At 40.2% G+C, this 19,961-nt stretch overlaps 1 protein-coding gene across 1 annotated transcript in view; it reads left to right on the top strand.

Moving 5' to 3' along the window:
• The window catches only part of KDM1B (lysine demethylase 1B), a 33,432-nt gene extending 13,888 nt beyond the window's left edge, over positions 1-19,544 (top strand). Inside the window, 11 exon segments of the mRNA XM_040546060.1 lie at positions 539-676; positions 2,153-2,324; positions 3,414-3,541; positions 4,921-4,948; positions 4,951-5,051; positions 5,694-5,768; positions 6,664-6,780; positions 7,770-7,895; positions 10,789-10,911; positions 15,982-16,134; positions 16,721-19,544. Of these exon segments, the coding sequence (XP_040401994.1) occupies positions 539-676; positions 2,153-2,324; positions 3,414-3,541; positions 4,921-4,948; positions 4,951-5,051; positions 5,694-5,768; positions 6,664-6,780; positions 7,770-7,895; positions 10,789-10,911; positions 15,982-16,134; positions 16,721-16,804 (1,245 nt within the window). The 3' untranslated portion in view covers positions 16,805-19,544.
• Positions 19,545-19,961: the final 417 nt, after the last annotated feature.

The raw sequence follows: 19,961 nt of genomic DNA, 5'->3' as shown, positions 1-19,961 counted from the left end.
AAAGATAAAAAGATAATAAAAGTTAATAATAATAAATATATTCAGTTAGACAAAATATCCATCCAGTGGTGGATGCTGAAGAAAGTATGTGTAAATGATAGAAATATGACAATAAGGTATTCTCAGAATACCCCAGGAATAAACTTCTCCAAAATGTTTATAGATGCCCTCAGGTGGACACTGTAGTCGGATAATTGTGTTTAAGTCTCTAGCACACCTTGAACTCCAATTTTAAGATTTTCTGATATGTCTTTAATTTTTTAAAAAGGTGTTTTTTTTTTTTTAAACTATGGTTGTTTCTTAAAGTTCCAGTTATTTTATATGCATATATTTCCTAAAGAATAACCTTTAAGTTAAAATTTGAATACATAAATGAGCTATATCAAGAAACAAAAATAGCATTAATACTGTTAGCATTGATGGCTTGTTTTTTGTTTGCTTGTCTGGCTATGCTTTGTTTTCCCCTTTGCTCTGGAGTTGAACAGATATGTTTATTATAATCATGCCTTACAATTTCCTGAACTGCATTCTGTCATAGGTCATTGTCTTGGAAGCTAAAGACAGAATTGGTGGCCGAGTGTGGGATGATAAGACGTTCACAGGAGTCACCGTTGGAAGAGGTGCACAAATCGTCAATGGATGTGTCAACAACCCAATGGCACTAATGTGTGAGCAAGTGGGTTCCTTACAGTGGTCATGCATTATCGTTAGTGCAAAAGTGTGTTAAAAGCCAGGCATGGGTGGGTGGGCAAGGGTGGGAGTCCTTTTTCATGACACGATTAAAAAGCTGTTCCGCATTTTAAGTAAACTCCACGTTGCTATCGTATCTTTGGTAACAGCTGGGGACAGACAAGGGCTGTGGAATGATCTCAGGCACCTTATGTAAAGCTAGCTAGGGTGGCTTCAGCTTCAGAACCAGAAGTAACCACGTTTCTGCCCTTTTCTGGAGATAAAAATGCAAAAAGGCCCCGGCAGCCTGCTGATTCTAGTACAGGCAAATCCTTGGAGCTGAGAAGGGCTTTACCTGTGGGAGGCTATTGCTGTGTTGCTGTAATACCTGTGTCCATGATAGACTTGCCTTGGCTTGGCCTCGGTATTTCTAGTTTGATTCTGCACAAATAACGCTTAATATGTTTAATAGCTACTGTTGCAAATGCAATGCAGTTTGATTGTTTGGGCAGGAAGCAGGATTTCCCCAAGTGGAACTTGAGTTTGGAGTTCGTTCAGGGTGGCATGCAAATCCAGCCCGTGTTGTTTTAACAGGGTAGTGCTCTGTAGTGTCATGAAGAAAAAAATGTATTTTTTGGTTTTAATTCATATTTTAGTTATGAGGTGAGGGGCGACGACTTCTGAATACACATTGGGTGCCCGTCCCCATGTGGTCTTTGATGTCATCTTTGAATCAAAGTCCAGCTCTATCTTGATCTGCAGTGGTGAGCAACAGCCTGGAGATATGTGAGGATATGCAAAAAAACACTGGGGTGCAGTTTAAGTTAACAAGGCCCTAGGAAGAAGTTAGAGCTATTCTAGTGCTATTTTCTCCAGGCCAACTGTGGAATATAAAGTCTGTTCTCTGACTTAGGTCTGCTGGGTGCTTGATGCAAGTTGGACAAGCAGAGCAAGATATTAGGTTTTAATTCAAATCGTTTCTTTCTTTGCTTGTTTGCTAATGAAATGGGCAATATCTGGCGAGATGCATCCTGTTGATTCCTGACTTGCAGGGAACTGTTGGGGCATAAGTTACCAGAAAGTTGTGGAAAAGAACTGATTTCAATGGCAAAAAGAAGATAAGGCAAGGTAAAAATGAAGGAAACTGGTTCATTGTGACTGATAACAGACCCAAAAACTCTGTTCTAGCCCTGACTTGATAGGAAAGTTGGAGACAAGGTTTCAGAGAATCCATGATATAGAAAGGATGGAAGAGTGGGGAAAAACAGTTTGTTGACAATTAAGGGATAGAAGGGCTGTTGGTATTCCAGTGCTAGAAGGATGAGAGTCTGAGTTAATCTGACTAATTATTTAACGTCATGGATGTTTTTTAAGTGACATTGCTTAAGTCTGAGGGATTCACCTTTCTTTAAATAACTTTGAGCAGGTTAGGCACTGTAGTTTTTCCATATTTAAAAAGCAATAAAATGTCTTTTTTCTTAAGCTTGGCATTAAAATGCACAAACTAGGGGAGAAATGTGACTTGATCCAGGAAGGTGGAAGGATAACAGATCCCACTATTGATAAACGTATGGACTTTCATTTCAATGCCATCCTAGATGTTGTCTCTGAGTGGAGAAAAGATAAAACCCAACATCAAGATGTTCCTCTTGGTGGTAAGTGGGAGATGTATTTAAAAGTGAAGATGTTGGCTGTGCTCATAACCATCAGAATTCAGAGTTTTATATTAAATTGCCTTTTACATTGGACATTTTTAGAAGTGTATGGCTGCACATCTGACCTTAAATACAGCAGTGATAATGTGACTCTCTGAGGACAAAGGGAGATTAACTGACTACCATATATACACAGACCAAAATGTCACATGTAACATTTAAGGAAATTTAATTTGAAGGCTTTTATAGTTCTGTATTACTTTTAATGTAGTATCTTGTTTTCAAGATATAGCTTTTTCGGTATACAGAAAGCTAGTGGCAACAACGGTTCAAAAGACTTGTTTCTTACCAAAGCAGGACATAGCTAACCATTAGTTTTACTCGCTATGACTAACCTGTCTAAAAAAGAGCCTGATCAAAGCCTTTTACTGACAAGAATGGCCCCACCTCTGTTGGTAATGCCTCTCACTTACAGCATGCAAGTATATTCAACAACAAATAAACTTGCTTGGAAATGACTGCATCCCAAATCTTTTCACTGTGGGTTCAGTAAGACAGAATTAATAATTCCCGTGGTCTTCAGTGAACTCTGGATAAAATTTCTCACCTCCTTAATTTAAAAAAAAAAAAAAAAAGGAAAGAAAAGCAGTATTTATTTGCAAGAATTCTCTGTTATATTGAACTGCTCTTTTCCTTGAAATATCTTCAACTGTACATTGATGATAGCTAAACAATTAATTTCTCCAATGTCTCAATTGATTATCCCAACTATGCTATTGCCCTTTAAAAAACAAATCTTTTAACTTTTTTTTTTTCCTTTTTTTTTTCTTTTTCCTTTTTTTCCTGAAGTTATGTATGTTTCCTTTTGGAGGAAAAAAAAAATTTACTAGGGAAAACTGTTTAAACAATGGAGCTACATTTTATCACCAGAAGGATCTTGTGTTTCTTTTTCTGGGGGAGAAGAAAAGATCTTAGTGCAAACTAGTAGTAAGCTTGAAAATCACGTGATCCAGAGAATAGCATACTGAAATGCAGTAGGACTTCTGATGAATCATGATATATTCTTATTTTAAACACGTTCTTTTACAGAGAAAATACAGGAGATCTATAAAGCCTTCATTCAGGAGTCTGGTATCCAGTTCAGTGAGCTGGAAGAAAAAGTACTACAGTTCCATCTCAGTAACTTGGAGTATGCCTGTGGCAGCAATCTCTCTCAGGTGAGTTTTGACAGCTGTTTTTTGACATGGTTGAGCTCTATAGAAAATGCAAGTGACATTGACAAGCTATCTGATCCATCCATGCCCCCAGGGAAGAATCAGCTAGCCCTAAACTATTCCTATATCCCTAACCTGTTCTTTAAAAGCATTGTGACACAAATTCCAGCACCTCCTTAAGTAATCTAAAGGGAGTTCATGACATGCTTGCAGCGATATCCTCTTTAACTTTAGAAGCTGAGAGTAGATGGTGCCGTGGAATCAGGGCATTTTGCTGAGATTCTGGGTGGTAGAATTCACAGGAGAGTTACTCTGACTCAGATGTTGTGTGTGACTTCTGCTTCTCAGTTGTGTTTAAAAACTGAGGTATTTCTCTACCTTGCTAGGTATCTTGAGAATAAAAGCATTTAACTTCTGAAGTGTTCCAACACCATGACGGTGGGCCCCAGTTCACCACTCCTAGGTATTCTGTTGACTATGTGATACTTGGCTTTCCTCGCGACTTCAGAGTTAACCAAGCAGGTTCAGGAAATATCAAAGTATGATGTTTGCAGTGTGTTATTTACTCAATCCTGTTGCTTGGGTTAAAGATGTTTAGGGTCAAACTTACTCTGGTAGTAGGAGAGCTGATTGGTATGTGCAGATGCACAAATCTGATCTGAACTGAGAAGCATATAAGAAATAACAAAAATCTGCAAGACAGTGTTATACCAGGACAGTCAATGGAGAATATTTTGATCTGTCACGCTTTTCCACTTCATTAGCACCCAGGGGAAATAATAAAGATGCTAAAACCTATCTTCTTGTTGATTTGAAAATCAAAATATGAGGTAAATGCAACTGTAGTGTTAGGAATTGGCATTTCAATAGCAGTTTGAGAATTGCTTCAGATTTTTAACTGCCAAGTAGCGATTGCTTAGTGCAAATATCTCTATTGTCAATGAAAGGTATCATGGAAAAATCTGCAAAGTTAGAGAAAAATTATATTGAGATTTTTTTTAATATCTCATTTCCCCCTCATGGTGGGAAGTATTTTGATTTTTATTGGAAGTCTTAGGGCTGTAAAATCTGGCTTCTTTGCTAGAGAGAAAAAACTGAAATAAATCAACTACTATCCACCTGAATTTTTTGTACTACTTTTTTTTTTTTTTTAGACTCATATGATTACTTTCCTTAATCCAGCAATTTACATGCCATTTAGAGGCTTTAGAAAAATAAGCCGTTTATTTTTGTCTGCATTGCTATATATTATCGTGCTGTACTTTCCTCCCCTTCCCCCCAGTTGTGCAGGGAATTAGGGTGGCTTCTTCTAAGCTGTGGGACTTCTGCTAGTACCCACGTCACCTCAGCAGTAGAGACAGCTAGTTATGTTCTGCCCACAGGTATCTGCACGCTCATGGGACCATAATGAATTTTTGCCCAGTTTGCTGGAGATCACACTCTTCTAACTGTGGGATATTCTACGGTGATTGATACACTGGCAGAAGGATTGGACATCCGTTTGAATTTCCCAGTAAGTCTGGAAAATGTTGATGTAGTACCTGCCTTGCTTTATTTGAAGCACCCCATCATATCTTTGTATTCTTTTTGACCAGGTAAATCTGCACCTGCAGTTATTCCAGTTTAGCTATAAGAAAAGAGGAAAACAAGTTAAGTTTCTGACTGATCAGAAATTAAATTATTGATGTTGCCATTAGCATCGAGTAATGCTATTTATATTAAATCTTTGATACTGAAACACAGTCGTATTTCTACAGTCTAAATGCAGTCTAAATTTTATATAAATTTAATCGTAGTATTTGATGAATGCAGTGTCAAAGGTATACAGTAATAAAAAATCAATTTATCTAAGTAACTTGAATTTTAAATACTGTAATGAACAGTAAAGAACTCTCTAGTAAGGAACACTTTATACTATTTCTGGAAAGCCTCTCTGAGGACCATCTGTACTTAAACATAATGTGATGAGCTGGTATGTTAGAATCATGATTTTTCCTTTCCAGCTACATAGAAGCTTTTTTTTTTCTTTCAATATTTGTGTGGATATTTGTACTCAACTAGTTTGCAGACTGATGCTATGTTGCTATTCTTGTCTGAACTTATATTGCACATATAGATTTTGTAGTATAATAGCTTTGCATTTGCCTTTCAATAGGTACAGAGCATTGACTATTCTGGTGAAGAAGTACAGGTCACTACTGCAGAAGGAACAGTGTGGAGAACCCAAAAGGTAACCAATACGCTTCAAGTTTACAGATTTTGGAGAACACAAGAGCAGTATTGATCACAGTACATGTACTTTTTTTTTTCCTCCCTTTCCCTCAGAAGACTCTCTAGTCCAATCTCTGCTCAAAGATGAAAACTCCTATATTCCAATGACCTGTATTTAGATGTCCTGGAATGTATTTTTCATTCCAAATGCTTGAGTTTTGAGTATTAGTTGATATAAAGAACTAAGGCCTATAAAGGTAGTACTATAAAAATGTGAATCACGTAGATTTTTATCTGGTCTTTGAAGTGACAGTTAGGATGGCTGGTTCTTTTTGGTTCCATTCCTTACTCAGCTTTACCCCACTTGACATGTAAATCTGCCCCATGAAATTTTGCCCTTTGGGATGTAGGACTCAACAACCCATGTTTCTCAGTCACCCTTATTTCCTGTGTCCCCATCTGCTTTGTGCTGCATAATTTACATTTTAGGCATTAAAAAAATGATACCTAAATGTGATCAAAATTGGGTTGTCATCACTCGTGTTACTGAACAAATTTTAAAGGGTGGGAATCTCTGAAGGGAAAAAAAAAAACACACACATCTTTCCTCCTTTCAAAAAGCCAGTTCTTTTAATCTGATAGTCATTGACTATAATTTACAGGAGGTATTAAAATTAGCAGTATGGTTAGCCAGTGATACAAGCAATTCAGCAGACTTCAACTTAAAAGCCAGTGAATGAACTGAGGGACCTGTTCTCACCTGAATGTAATGCGCAGTAAAATCAGACACTAATCTGGTGAATATTACGTTGTATCCTACATGAAAAATCCAAGACAGTTATAAGAGGATGCTATTAGGCTTAAGTGCAGTGTTCAGCTTTTGCTGCTGTTGTGACTGCAATTATTTCTCTCAGGTATTAGTGACCGTACCACTGGCCCTTCTTCAGAAAAATGCCATTCAGTTCAATCCTCCACTGTCAGAAAAAAAAATTAAAGCCATTAATAGTTTGGGAGCAGGAGTCATTGAGAAGGTAAGTAAATTGGAACGTATTTATGCTTCTTTTCACAGAAATATTGGCTGCTTTGGCCCTGTTGCTTCTGGTGTGCATTTCTCAGGGTTCACCTACACATTTAGTTTTACTTTCTGTACTCAAAAATCTTCAGTGACGCGTCTGTTACGTGCAGTTTTGGAGGGGGTGGGACAGGGAAAGGAAGCACAGAAAGAACATTTTGCAGAGCTGCTTCTTTTCTCTATTTCTATAATATTAGAGAAATTCAATGGAAATAGTTGTGTTCATTTGTTTTTTAACCTGCACAGTGTACATTGTTAAAATGCTCGGAAGAGAAAAATGCTAGCAGGGATCGCATGTATTTCTTAGTATTCCCAACTCAAGTCTGTTTTTTAAAAGAAATTGTTTGCAGAATCACTTCACAGTGACAAAGTAAACTTTTTGTGCAAGCCTTATATTGATCTTAGATCTTCCAAAATTCTCATAATATGCTTATTCCTGTTCCCTTTGACCTAATAAATATATGAACTACTTCAGATGAATACTGAAAGCTGTGTATTTGACCAGTGTAAGATCTACATTTTCCCAGTGCAAAAAGACAGCTGCTCCTGAAAAGATCCCTCATAAGGTCTGTGCTTAGAACAAAATAGTAACAGAAGTAATGCCAGAAACCAGACAATAACAGTGTGGAAATCTAAAGGCAAGATTCAATGATCTCCATCCACTGTGGGTTATTTCTGAGTTCTGCATTAAGTTTGTAAAAACTCTGCCGAATTTAAGCATTTTCCATAGTGAATTAAATTGTGAACTTGATTTTGTTTTCAATTTCTGGGACTTCAGTTTTATTTCCCTCCCTGTTCCCCTCGGTGAACAGGCCCATACATTCTTTGCTGAGATCCCCTTACAGAACTGTATGCCTCTAATTGAGTGGAAAAGGGAAAAAGAGTTAGAACAGTTTTGAGTTTGTAGTATGAAATTACTTGATTCCCTCTCTCTTTCTTTCTCTCTAGATCGCCTTGCAGTTTCCTTATAGATTTTGGGACAGTAAAATTCAAGGAGCTGATTTTTTTGGTCATGTTCCACCCAATTCCAGCCAACGTGGACTTTTTAGTGTCTTCTATGACATGGATCCAGAGGTATCATACACTACCTGTATTTTCTGTTGTTCCTTTAGAAATCCAGTTTGTAATCTAGGTGCAATAATTACTGACATTGAAAGCTTCACTTTTTTTTCCTGCTACTCTTAAAAGAAAGGGAATCACTATTTAGCAAGAAAAAGTCAATTTATACTTCGTAATAAATGGCAGCGTTTTCCCAGATTTGGCTACAAAATAATATACAAGTAAGTTAATGTTTTTAGTGTTAAAGCTATCCTAAAAGCCAGTGTGTAACACCTAACTGCAGATGAGCAAATATGGGAAAGTCTGCCAGTCACTTCCAGTTTAGGACTTCTGTTTCCTTACTTAAACCTAAAAAAGTTCATGCCAGTTTACTAATACCTAATGGCTTGCAGTGACCTGAATGACTTTGTGAAGCAGCAGAAAACAGACAATAGGTTTTGTATGAAACTGAGCTCTGCAACTCATGGATTTCAAAAACAATTCAAACCAGTGTATTGACATTGTTTCCCTTCCCTGACGGTTCCAAGCAGACACCCTACACACTTAATTTTTTCGTGCTTTAACAAGTGCTGCTTATTACTTGGCAGCAATTAAGTCATTTTATAATCTCATGACTTAACCAAAAAAGAACTATCCTGTGAAGGCTGCACTCTGTTATTACAATAAGGTACATAAGACTCAGTGTGCTGTCTATAGCTAATAGAATTGATAACTATCCTCTGATAGCTATCAAATTTAGTAGCAGAAGAACTGCCTTATTGTTGTGGTTTAGCCCGGCAGGCAGCCAAACACCACACAGCCGTTCGCTCACCCTCCCCCCTCCCTCTCCGGGATGGGGGAGAGAAACGGGAAAGTGAAGTCTGTGAGTTGAGATAAAGACAGTTTATTAAGACAGGGAAAATAATAACAATAATAATAATAATAATATTAATAGTAATAATGTGTACGAAATAAGTGATGCACAATGCAATTGCTCACCACCCATTGACCGATGCCCAGCCTATCCCCGAGCAGCCGGCCCCCCCTCCACCCCAGCTAGCCACCCCTATATATTGTTCAGCATGACGTCAGATGGTATGGAATACCCCTTTGGCCAGTTTGGGTCAGCTGTCCTGGGTCTGTCCCCTCCCAGCTCCTGCTGCATCCCTAGCCTGCTCGCTAGCAGGACAGAGCAAGAAACTGAAAAGTCCTTGGCTTGGTGTAAGCACTGCTCTACAACAATTAAAACATCAGCATGTTATCAGCGCTCTTCTCATCCTAATCCAAAACATAGCACCCTGCCAGCTACTAGGAGGAAAATTAACTCTGTCCTAACTGAAACCAGGACACTTATAGATAAGAGAGGGGGAATTTAATGGATTTGACAGCCTGTCTGGTATACTATAGTCACTGCTTAATCTTTCAAACTACCGAATCATAGCAAATCTGTTGAAGTGAAAGGAAGAACTGAGCTTTCCTTTCTTTGGCCAGAATCAGACGCTAAGGACTTACCATTGAATCATAAAATTCCTTGGGTTGGAAGGGACCTTAAAGACCGTCCAGTGCCAACCCCCTGTCATGGGCAGGGACACCTCCCACCAGACCAGGTTGCCCAAAGCCCCATCCAGCCTGGCCTTGAGCACCTCCAGGGATGGGGCATCCACAGCTCCTCTGGGCAAACTGTGCCAATGCCTCACCACCCTCTGAGTGAAGAATGTATTCCTTATGTCTAATCTAAACGTACCCTCTTTGAGTTTTAAACCATTCCCCCTTGTCCTATCATTATTTGCCCAAGCAAAAAGTTGCTGTCCATCTTTTTTATAAGCCCCCTTTATTGAAAAGCTGCAATGAGGTCACCCTGGAGCCTTCTCCAGGCTGGACATCCCCAACTCCCTCAGCCCTTCTTCACAGGAGAGGTGCTCCAGCCCTCTGATCATCTTCCTGGCCCTCCTCTGGACCCCCTCTGACAGCCCCACATCCTTCTTGTGCTGGGGCCCCCAGATCTGGACGCAGCACTCCAGGTGGGGCCTCACAAGGACAGAGCAGAGGGGGACAATCCCCTCCTTCCCCTGCTGACCACTCCTCTGTTGGTGCAGCCCAGGATGCATCAACAGTCTTCTGGGCTGCAAGCGCGCACTGTAGGCTCATGTTGAGCTTGTCCAGGTCCCTCTGGATGGCATCCCTTCCTTCTGTTGTATCAACTGCACCACTCAGCTTGGTGTCATCTGCAAACTTGCTGTGGGTGCACTTGATCCCACTGTCTGTGTCATTGATAAAGGTATCAAACAGCACCGATCTCAGGACAGACCCCTGAGGGACACCACTCATCACCAGCCTCCACCTGAGATAGAGGCTCAGTAGAGCCATTGACCAACGCTCTCTGGGTGCGACCTTCAAGCCAGTTCCTTATTCACTGAATGGTCCACTCCTCATCTCTCTCCAATTTGGAGATCAGGATGTCATGTGAGACTGTGTCAAAGGCCTTAAGCATTGGCTTAAATCCAGAAACATATCTAGCTAGTATTTAAATAGCTTGTCTCTTTTAACATTTTTTGAAACTGGAGTAGAGTTGATGTTTTGAACAGAAGAGGAGCTTGAGAGGTCTGTCACAAAGAGTAGGACCCTCAAGGTCATTTTTTTCGGTGTAACCTTTCAATAGGTAGACAGGAAGTTTTCAGTGAATTCTGTGAGTTGTAAGTGGGGCTGACTGTCACCCGATACAGATTTGTGTCAAAAAAAAAAAACCCAAACATTAGTGGATGTTAGTAATTTGAGCATAAATACCGAAGAATATGAACTCTTTGTTCTAAGGAAATAATTTCCTCTAGAATGACAATATCTTTGTCAATAGCATTTAAAAGGAACGTTTCAAGAAATACCTAAACTAGTAATTTTGAAGTGATACAATATGTTAATGTTTTGTTTCTAGGGCAAACAAAGCATTTTAATGTCAGTGGTCACTGGAGATGCTGTGACAACCATTAAGAATTTAGATGATAAACAAGTACTGCAACAGTGTATGACTGTACTTCGAGAGCTGTTTAAGGAGCAGGTAAGAGAAGCCTCTTCTCTTAGAAGACATACATTAACTTGCCAACAGACATAAAGCTTTTGATTGTATTACCTGATGTACCAAAGTTTTCCTGTTTTCTTTTTTCTTTTTATGTGTGTTTGAGGAAATATGCGTCCTTTGAGATATGGTAAAAACACCACGTTTGGTCCCTTGTCTAAAAAATATGTCTTGAGATTTCTTAGATCTGTCCCAAGGAAAAAGCATATTGAATAGAACACCAGAAACGAACTTTCCTTCAAAGTGCTTTTAGAAATGACAATTAAAATAAATCAGTACTTTAGGAAGGCAATACAATTCTTAACTGTCACTTTTTCCAAACTTTTTGTTGGTTATCCCTGCTTCTAATACATCATAAAAGCTTTAAGCATAGTAATTCTTTTTTATTCCCTCCAGTGTAAAAAGCCACTGAAATTGGATGCAGGTGTCAGTGTGTGGGAAGGTTATTCTTCTAATAAGAAACAGCCCTTCCCGAGATACCTTGGGGTGGAGGTACAAGCAAGATGATCAGTCAAGGGCCCTACAGCCTGACTGTAAAGAAATAGAGTAAAAATTCCTTTACCTCCCCACCAGCTCATCATCAGGATAAGCACTAATAGGAAAGTCAGGTAAATCCGGGGCAAGCAGAAGGTTATTACGTAGCAATGCACTCTACTTAATGGACTGTAATATCTTAAATTACTTAGAGCAGTTAGGTCTCAGGGGATGCTTGGACTAACAGTCTTGGAAAGATTTTGGCATCCAGAAGCCTGCCTTTTCCTACTAAGCAAACTTTTGGTAACAGCTTTACAGTTACTAGAATCATGGCAATGCAAGTCCACATACCTGCTGTTTTGATCTCATGAGAACGCACAGGCAGCAAACAGCTCTTGGGTTTTGACACTAGCCCAGAAGGATGACTCTCCTCTTTGTCTCCATCATTTATAGCAGTTGTGAATTTCAGTCATCTGTCCACAATGCTGCAGGATTTTCAAAGATTAGGTGGCTTCTAAGGGTGTACCAAAATTTCCTTCTGGGATGTCTGTGGCCATATGTAGCTGTTTGCCCAGCCCTTGTATTGATTGCTTGCACTTCAGTATTTTGGGTGCTACCTGAACAGAATAGTCTATTTGTTGATACCAGATGTTGTGCAAGAGACAATCAGAGGTACTTTTGTCTACTTATGACAAACCCCTTAAGAGTAAGACACAGCTGTAGTTAACTGAGCCCTCGTACAGTTATTCAGGCTCTTTTTGGTAGAACTGTGTAGAATTTACATGCTGTAATGTGACAAAGAATACATGGTATTACTGTCAAGGCTTAATTATGGACTTAGTTTTCTGTTTTCTCCCCGAACCTAGCTTTCAAACTAGCTCACTTTCTGACTTTAGACAAGTAATGTTATTTCTTCATTGGAATAAAATAATCCACAAAATGGAGATTATATTTTGAGATTTAACAAGCTAGAATTTGCAAAGCATTGTGCCTTACAAAGATGTAAAGTGCTTATGTTATACACGCAAACATACTGAATGATGTTGATACTGGTATTTTATAAGTTCGCAAGACTACGCGTTATTTTAACAAGATTTTTTTTTCTGTGTAGTTCTAGATTTAATACAATATCCAGATTTGTTGCAATCAAAACAGTGCAACCGTAATGTTTCAGACATCAGACATGTCTAGCAAACAAATTATTATGCCACTAGTCATCAAAGGAAAACTGGAATTCTGGAATTTAATCCAATCTCTGTTGTAGGGGACTGGGACGGTTAGTGGATGGAGCGGGAGTACAGGTGGTGTTTTCGTCCATCCCTGCAGTGGCAGGGAGGGGTACCGAGAGGACACGGAAAGCCCACCTGATTAACACGTGGCCCAGAGGCTGGTGCCAATACAGAAATTTTGGTTTTTTTGACCATGGGGCGCTTCACTCGGCACCCGGCCTGGTGACCGCAGACGGGTCCCTATCTCCAAGGGGAAAACGGATCCTAGCCCAGGAGCTGGCAGGGCTCGTTGAGAGGGCTTTAAACTAGGAAAGAAGGGGGATGGGGCTGAAATAAGGCTTGTCGGAGCTCTACCAGGGGGAACAATGGCAAGGCCGGGGGAGAAGGCAATGGCCCGACTGAAGTGCATCTACACTAATGCACGCAGCATGGGTAACAAACAAGAGGAGCTGGAAGCCATCGTGCAGCAGGAAGGCTATGACTTGGTTGCCATCACGGAAACGTGGTGGGACCACTCTCACGACTGGAGTGCTGCAATGCCTGGCTATAGGCCCTTCAGAAGGGACAGGCAGCACAGAAGGGGTGGTGGTGTGGCTCTCTATATTAGAGAGTGTTTTGATGTTGAGGAACTTGAGGCTGGGAATGATAAGGTTGAGTCTCTTTGGGTTAGGATCAGAGGGAAGGCCAACAAGGCAAGCATCCTGGTGGGGGTCTGTTATAGACCGCCGAACCAGGATGAGGAGATGGATGAGGAGTTCTACAGGCAGCTGGCAGAAGCTGCGAAATCGTCAGCACTTGTTCTCGTGGGGGACTTCAACTTCCCAGACATATCCTGGAAGCACAACACAGCCCAGAGAAAGCAGTCTAAGAGGTTTCTGGAGAGCGTGGAAGATAGCTTCCTGACGCAGCTGGTTAGAGAGCCTACCAGGGGAGGTGCCCCGCTAGACCTTCTGTTCACAAACAGTGACGGACTGGTGGGAGATGTGGGGGTCGGGAGCTGTCTTGGGCAGAGTGACCACGAAATGGTTCAGTTCTCTATTCTTGGCGAAGCCAGGAAGGGGACCAGTAAAACCGCTGTCTTGGACTTCCGGAGGGCTGACTTTGAGCTGTTCAGGACACTGGTTGGCAGAGTCCCTTGGGAGGAGGTTCTGAAGGGCAAAGGAGTCCAGGAAGGCTGGGCACTCTTCAAGAAGGAAATCTTAATGGCTCAGGAGCGGTCTGTTCCCACGTGCCCAAAGACGAGCCGGCGCGGAAGAAGACAGGCCTGGCTGAACAGAGAGTTGTGGTTCGAGCTTAGGAGAAAAAGCAGGGTTTATAATCTTTGGAAAAGAGGGCGGGCTACTCAAGAGGACTATAAGGATGTTGTGAGGCTGTGCAGGGATAAAATTAGGAAGGCCAAAGCTCATCTGGAGCTCAATCTGGCTACTGCCATTAAAGATAACAAAAAACGTTTTTACAAATACATCAACACAAAAAGGAGGACTAAGGAGAATCTCCATCCTTTACTGGATGCGGGGGGAAACTTAGTTACAAAAGATGAGGAAAAGGCTGAGGTACTCAATGCCTTCTTTGCCTCAGTCTTTAGCGGCAAGACCAGTTGTTCTCTGGATACCCGGTACCCTGAGCTGGTGGAAGGAGATGGGGAGCAGGATGTGGCCCTCACTATCCACGAGGAAATGGTTGGCGACCTGCTACAGCACTTGGATGTACGCAAGTCGATGGGGCCGGATGGGATCCACCTGAGGGTACTGAGCGAACTGGCAGAGGAGCTGGCCAAGCCGCTTTCCATCATTTATTGGCAGTCCTGGCTATCAGGAGAGGTCCCAGTCGACTGGCGGCTAGCAAATGTGACGCCCATCTACAAGAAGGGTCGGAGGGTAGACCCGGGGAAGTATAGGCCTGTTAGTTTGACCTCAGTGCCAGGGAAGCTCATAGAGCAGATTATCTTGAATGTCGTCACGAGGCACTTGAAGGGCAACCAGGCGATCAGGCCCAGTCAGCATGGGTTTATGAGAGGTAGGTCCTGCTTGACGAACCTGACCTCCTTCTATGACCAAGTGACGCGCCTGGTGGATGAGGGGAAGGCTGTGGATGTGATCTACCTTGACTTCAGTAAGGCTTTTGACACCGTTTCCCACAACATTCTCCTCAAGAAACTGGCTGCTCTTGGCTTGGACTGGCGTACGCTTCGTTGGGTTAAAAACTGGCTGGATGGCCGGGCCCAAAGAGTTGTGGTGAATGGAGTCAAATCCAGTTGGAGGCCGGTTACTAGTGGAGTCCCCCAGGGCTCGGTACTGGGGCCAGTCCTCTTCAATATCTTTATTGATGACCTGGATGAGGGGATCGAGTGCACCCTCAGTAAGTTTGCAGACGACACCAAGTTAGGTGCGTGTGTCGATCTGCCCGAGGGAAGGAAGGCTCTGCAGGAGGATCTGGACAGGCTGGACCGATGGGCTGAGGTCAACTGTATGAAGTTCAACAAGGCCAAGTGCTGGGTCCTGCACCTGGGGCGCAACAACCCCAAGCAGCGCTACAGGCTGGGAGATGAGTGGTTGGAAAGCTGCCTGGCAGAGAAGGACCTGGGGGTACTGGTTGATAGGCAGCTGAATATGAGCCAGCAGTGTGCTCAGGTGGCCAAGAAGGCCAACAGCATCCTGGCTTGTATAAGAAGCAGTGTGGCCAGCAGGTCTAGGGAGGTGATTGTCCCCCTGTACTTGGCTCTGGTGAGGCCGCACCTCGAGTACTGTGTTCAGTTTTGGGCCCCTCGCTACAAGAAGGACGTCGAGGTGCTCAAGAGAGTCCAGAGAAGGGCAACGAAGCTGGTGTGGGGTCTGGAGAACAAGTCTTACGAGGAGCGGCTGAGGGAGCTGGGGTTGTTTAGCCTGGAGAAGAGGAGGCTCAGGGGAGACCTCATCGCTCTCTATAGGTACCTTAAAGGAGGCTGTAGAGAGGTGGGGGTTGGTCTATTCTCCCATGTGCCTGGTGACAGGACGAGGGGGAATGGGCTCAAGTTGCGCCAGGGGAGGTTTAGGTTGGATATTAGGAAGAACTTCTTTACTGAAAGGGTTGTTAGGCATTGGAATGGACTGCCCAGGGAAGTGGTTGAGTCGCCATCCCTGGAGGTCTTTAAAAGACGTTTAGATGTAGCCCTTAGTGATATGGTTTAGTGGAGGTCTTGTTAGTGTTAGGACAGAGGTTGGACTAGATGATCTTGGAGGTCTCTTCCAACCTAGACAATTCTGTGATTCTGTGGTTCTGTAATAATACTGCATGCTCTCTAAAGATTATGGAAAGCTATCCAAATATGAGCTCTTCTTTGTTGCACATAAGTTTTACCTTGATTACACAGGAGGTTCCAGACCCAGTAAAGTTTTTTGTTACTCGATGGAGCAAAGATCCATGGCTCCAGATGGCGTATAGCTTCGTAAGAACAGGAGGCAGTGGTGAAGCTTATGACATTATAGCTGAAGACATACAAAGAACAATTTTTTTTGCTGGTGAGGTAAGTATCTTTGTTACTGTTGGTTAAGGTTATTGGGGAACTACTTATGAAAGATCGTCTTTTGTTAGCCAACAGTTATTAATTTAGAGGTAGCATATAAATATTCTATTACACAAATACACTAATGTTTCTTGATTTTGACACAGACCCCTCTTTAATTCCTATTATTGGGAATAGGAAGTTTGCCAAATATCTCAGGTTGGGAGCAAATTGCATAACCATAAGAACGTAACATGACAAGACAACATGCTACACTTGTATTTTTAGTCAAATTTTCTTGCTGTTACTGCATTTGTGGTTAACGTAACAAATGCACACTGCTGACGGCACAGGTGCTTTCTATATCGAACCAGTACTTACATGTCTCACTGAAGTGCAGATAGCAAAACAGACTACTGACTTGCTTGCAGATTTTGATGTTGCCAAAAATAATAAGTCATTCCTCTTAAACTCTTTCAAACAGGTTTTTCATACCATTTTGGAATGTTGGTATATGCTTAAGGAAAACATAACTGATCTTATAAATTGAAATTCTAACTGTTTTAATCGTTTTAGAAACAAATCACTTTTTCTTTTTTTAATGCAGGCCACGAACAGGCACTTTCCTCAGACCGTTACAGGAGCTTACTTGAGTGGGGTTCGAGAAGCGAGCAAAATAGCAGCATTTTAAGTACTGAAATTTTGTGGTTACAGATATTTTAAATTGTTTTCTGTGGGTAAAACTATCTTCAAGTTTCCTATTTGCTGCCTTTTTTCTAAATGGTACTTTAATAGTATATGGTACCTGAAGATAAAATCTTCATCTTCCTTTTCCTAATTTGTTGTTGTTTCCCCTTTACAAGCCCTAACAATACTTATTGTTGGGCTTATTTTTCCTTTCCAGCTAAGATATTACTAGCAAGAGTGACATTGGAGTCCCTGGCCACAGCTCAACTAATGGAACTTCTGTTGTGAGTCCTTTTCTGTGTGGCTCAGGTCACGCTATTGTAGATCTTCATTTCAGAAGGTCACATTAAAACAAGACTAAGTTAACATACGGCATTAAAAATGCTGGCAGTTAGTAACGAGAATAGGAGTTTTCCACTAACTGTGCTTCTCAGGTGAATTATGCTCAGAGGAGTTCAAACTTGCTCCCCAAAACCTGAATAACCTAGACAAATTCTAGAATTACTGTAGGAATGAACTCAACTATCATTCTTTCCACTTGTAATCAATAACCTCTTCTACAGTATTTTTTCAGTTTCTTAGCCTCCAACACTTAGGCTTTGGAATATCAAGTTTGTTTAAATCAGACTGCTGGAACAGTTTACAGTGCAATCATAGTAAGGTTATTGTACCTTATAAAAACTTGAAAGGAAAAATTAACTTTTACATAATTTTAAAAACTTCTTTTAAATACTCTCCCTGTTTTACTCAGAGAAATCCTTGTTACAATAGGGTAAGTTTAGATTTCCTTAGTGCTTCTGATCATTTAGAAATAGGACATCTTAAAAATATTATATTTCTATGATAATTTTGAAAACAAAACTCCAAATTCATTTGGGCTGAGTAGAGGATGTCTACTGATACGAGTGTACAGCAAGGAGTAAAGAAGGACTGTAAGTTCCTAATGGCTCATTCAGCTTTTATATTTAAAAAATAAGTTAAGATGAATGAGGGAAAATATTAACACTTTATGAAGGGCTGAAACAAGGTGGCTTGCACTTTGACTTGATTTTTTTTTTTCTTTTGTTATTAAAGTATTATTAAAAGCAACTTGTGGGAGTTATTCAGTAAGGGCTAAGCATCTATCTAATAGCTTTTCCATGAGATGGGGAAGACAAACTATTTTTTAGTAGAAGTAGGACAGGCACAACCAGAATACCTATTGTAATACTGTTCCACTAAAGTGGTAGTAATGGAAAAAAAAAATATACCAACAACTCTTAGTTCTGTTCCATCATGCCTTCCATGTAACTTTACTGAAGAGCTCATGTTTTCTGGAAGGATAGTAAGCACTTACTCTTCTCCCTCCCTCATTCTCAAGCATAGGTTTTTTCATTTTTAAATCTCTTCATGTAAGAGTGGCACAGAAAGCTTTTTTTAAGTTACAGTGCTTATTTCCATAAAGTTGTATCATTGAAAAAAAAACAAAAGCAACTTTAAGAAAAATCCTACTGAATAAATGCAATTCTTCTTTTTAAATACCTAAAATTTGTTTTTAGAGTAGCAAGGATATTGTTAAATATCTTTATTTAATCTTTAATTTACAAGGTGAAGATGTTTATATAACTAGATGTTTTTCAGATATATATTCTGTTCTGCTTCTTAAAGCTGAATTATATGGATTAATAGGAAAAGTGTAACTGTTCATAATTTTTCTCTACATAAAGGCTAATATGTACAGTTTTAAAAGTATTTCCATGTATTAAACTGTAATTTAAAGGCTATAAGAAGCAAGACAAAATCCTTTGAGGATAAAAGATAATCAAATGTCAGATTTTGCTTTTGGTAACCATTTGCACTTTGTTAATTTCACATATTACAAGCCCACTTACAGCACACCTAGGAAAGACTGAGAGCTGTATATGTTTGAGTTCCCAGTTTATCACACACGACAACATTAATAGGAGTGGAGCTTGTGAACGTGGGGAAAAAAAAAGCTTATTACTACGAGCTCAAGACATTAATTCAATTCAGTGGCTGCTTACAGCTGACTTTGGTCTAAAAATCAGTCAGCTCCATAACAGCATAGAAACCTATTGTGTATTTAAGAAAGATCTGCCTGGAAAGTTGAGCACAGCTTCTATTTCTACAGTTGAAAGCTTGCATGAACATGCTTATTTTAGGCATGTGCTTCCATCCTGTTAATTTGTACTTGGAGTTTTAAATCTACCTACAGCTTTGTAGGTAGATAAGTGATACACTCTAGGGAACAGAGATGGACAGGAACAAATATTGTCACATTTGGCTTTAGCTGCTGCACACTTCTTATAGCATTAAGAAAAAATAACAAATGATACATTTACCAAGGGCCTAGTCTATTAATTATTTGTATGTTATTTTTGTGCCAAGGCACTTAAACGGTGTTGTACTGCACTTAAGTTTGAGGAGTAAATAAAATATGTTCCACTTTAGCTTATGGTGATTTAAAATATATAAGAACATCAGGCTGGTTCTGAGACTTCATTCTTAATTAATGTTCCCCCAATTTTTTAAATACTTATGTCAAATTTTATTTCAAGCATGTATGTGTTTTACTTTTGTGTTTAATTAATTTATTCCCTGCAAATAAAGAACTAGGGAATTTTTTTGAGCAGGTTTGTTTAAATGTTATCAAAAATATTTGAATGCAGAGCATGATCTGTTACACTTCAACTCTTCTGTGTGACTATGTTATGGCAGCAGAATAAAACTGGAAAGTATCCACAGGGCACTTGTGGTGTGTTTTTTTTTCTTTACTTTCTTGAAATTTAACTAGTGGCTTATATTTTTGTTAAACTTGATATTGCTCTAAGACTTCATATTAACATATTCTTACAGCTGAACAATTCCTCAGTAGTCCTGTTCTACAGCTGTCTCTGAGGTCTAAGTACTAACTTTGCTATTACTTGGATGATACCAGAATGGTATCTTTTGCCTCCCAACTTTACAAAGCACTTAAGGAAAATAATTATAATTTGATATGAGCTCATAATTCCAAGATTTAAGGTAAAATGACAACAGTCCAGAAGCACTGACTGTGATATTATGATATTAAAATAGCTACAAAATCACCAGAGAAACACTTACTGCTTTTCATTGAATAACTAGCATGAATGCTTTGTGAAGTCACAGTCCTGAAACAT

The sequence above is a fragment of the Cygnus olor genome, chromosome 2 (assembly GCF_009769625.2).
Source record: "Cygnus olor isolate bCygOlo1 chromosome 2, bCygOlo1.pri.v2, whole genome shotgun sequence".
NCBI classification, from domain to species: domain Eukaryota; kingdom Metazoa; phylum Chordata; class Aves; order Anseriformes; family Anatidae; genus Cygnus; species Cygnus olor.
This window is presented reverse-complemented; position numbering and strand designations above follow the sequence as displayed.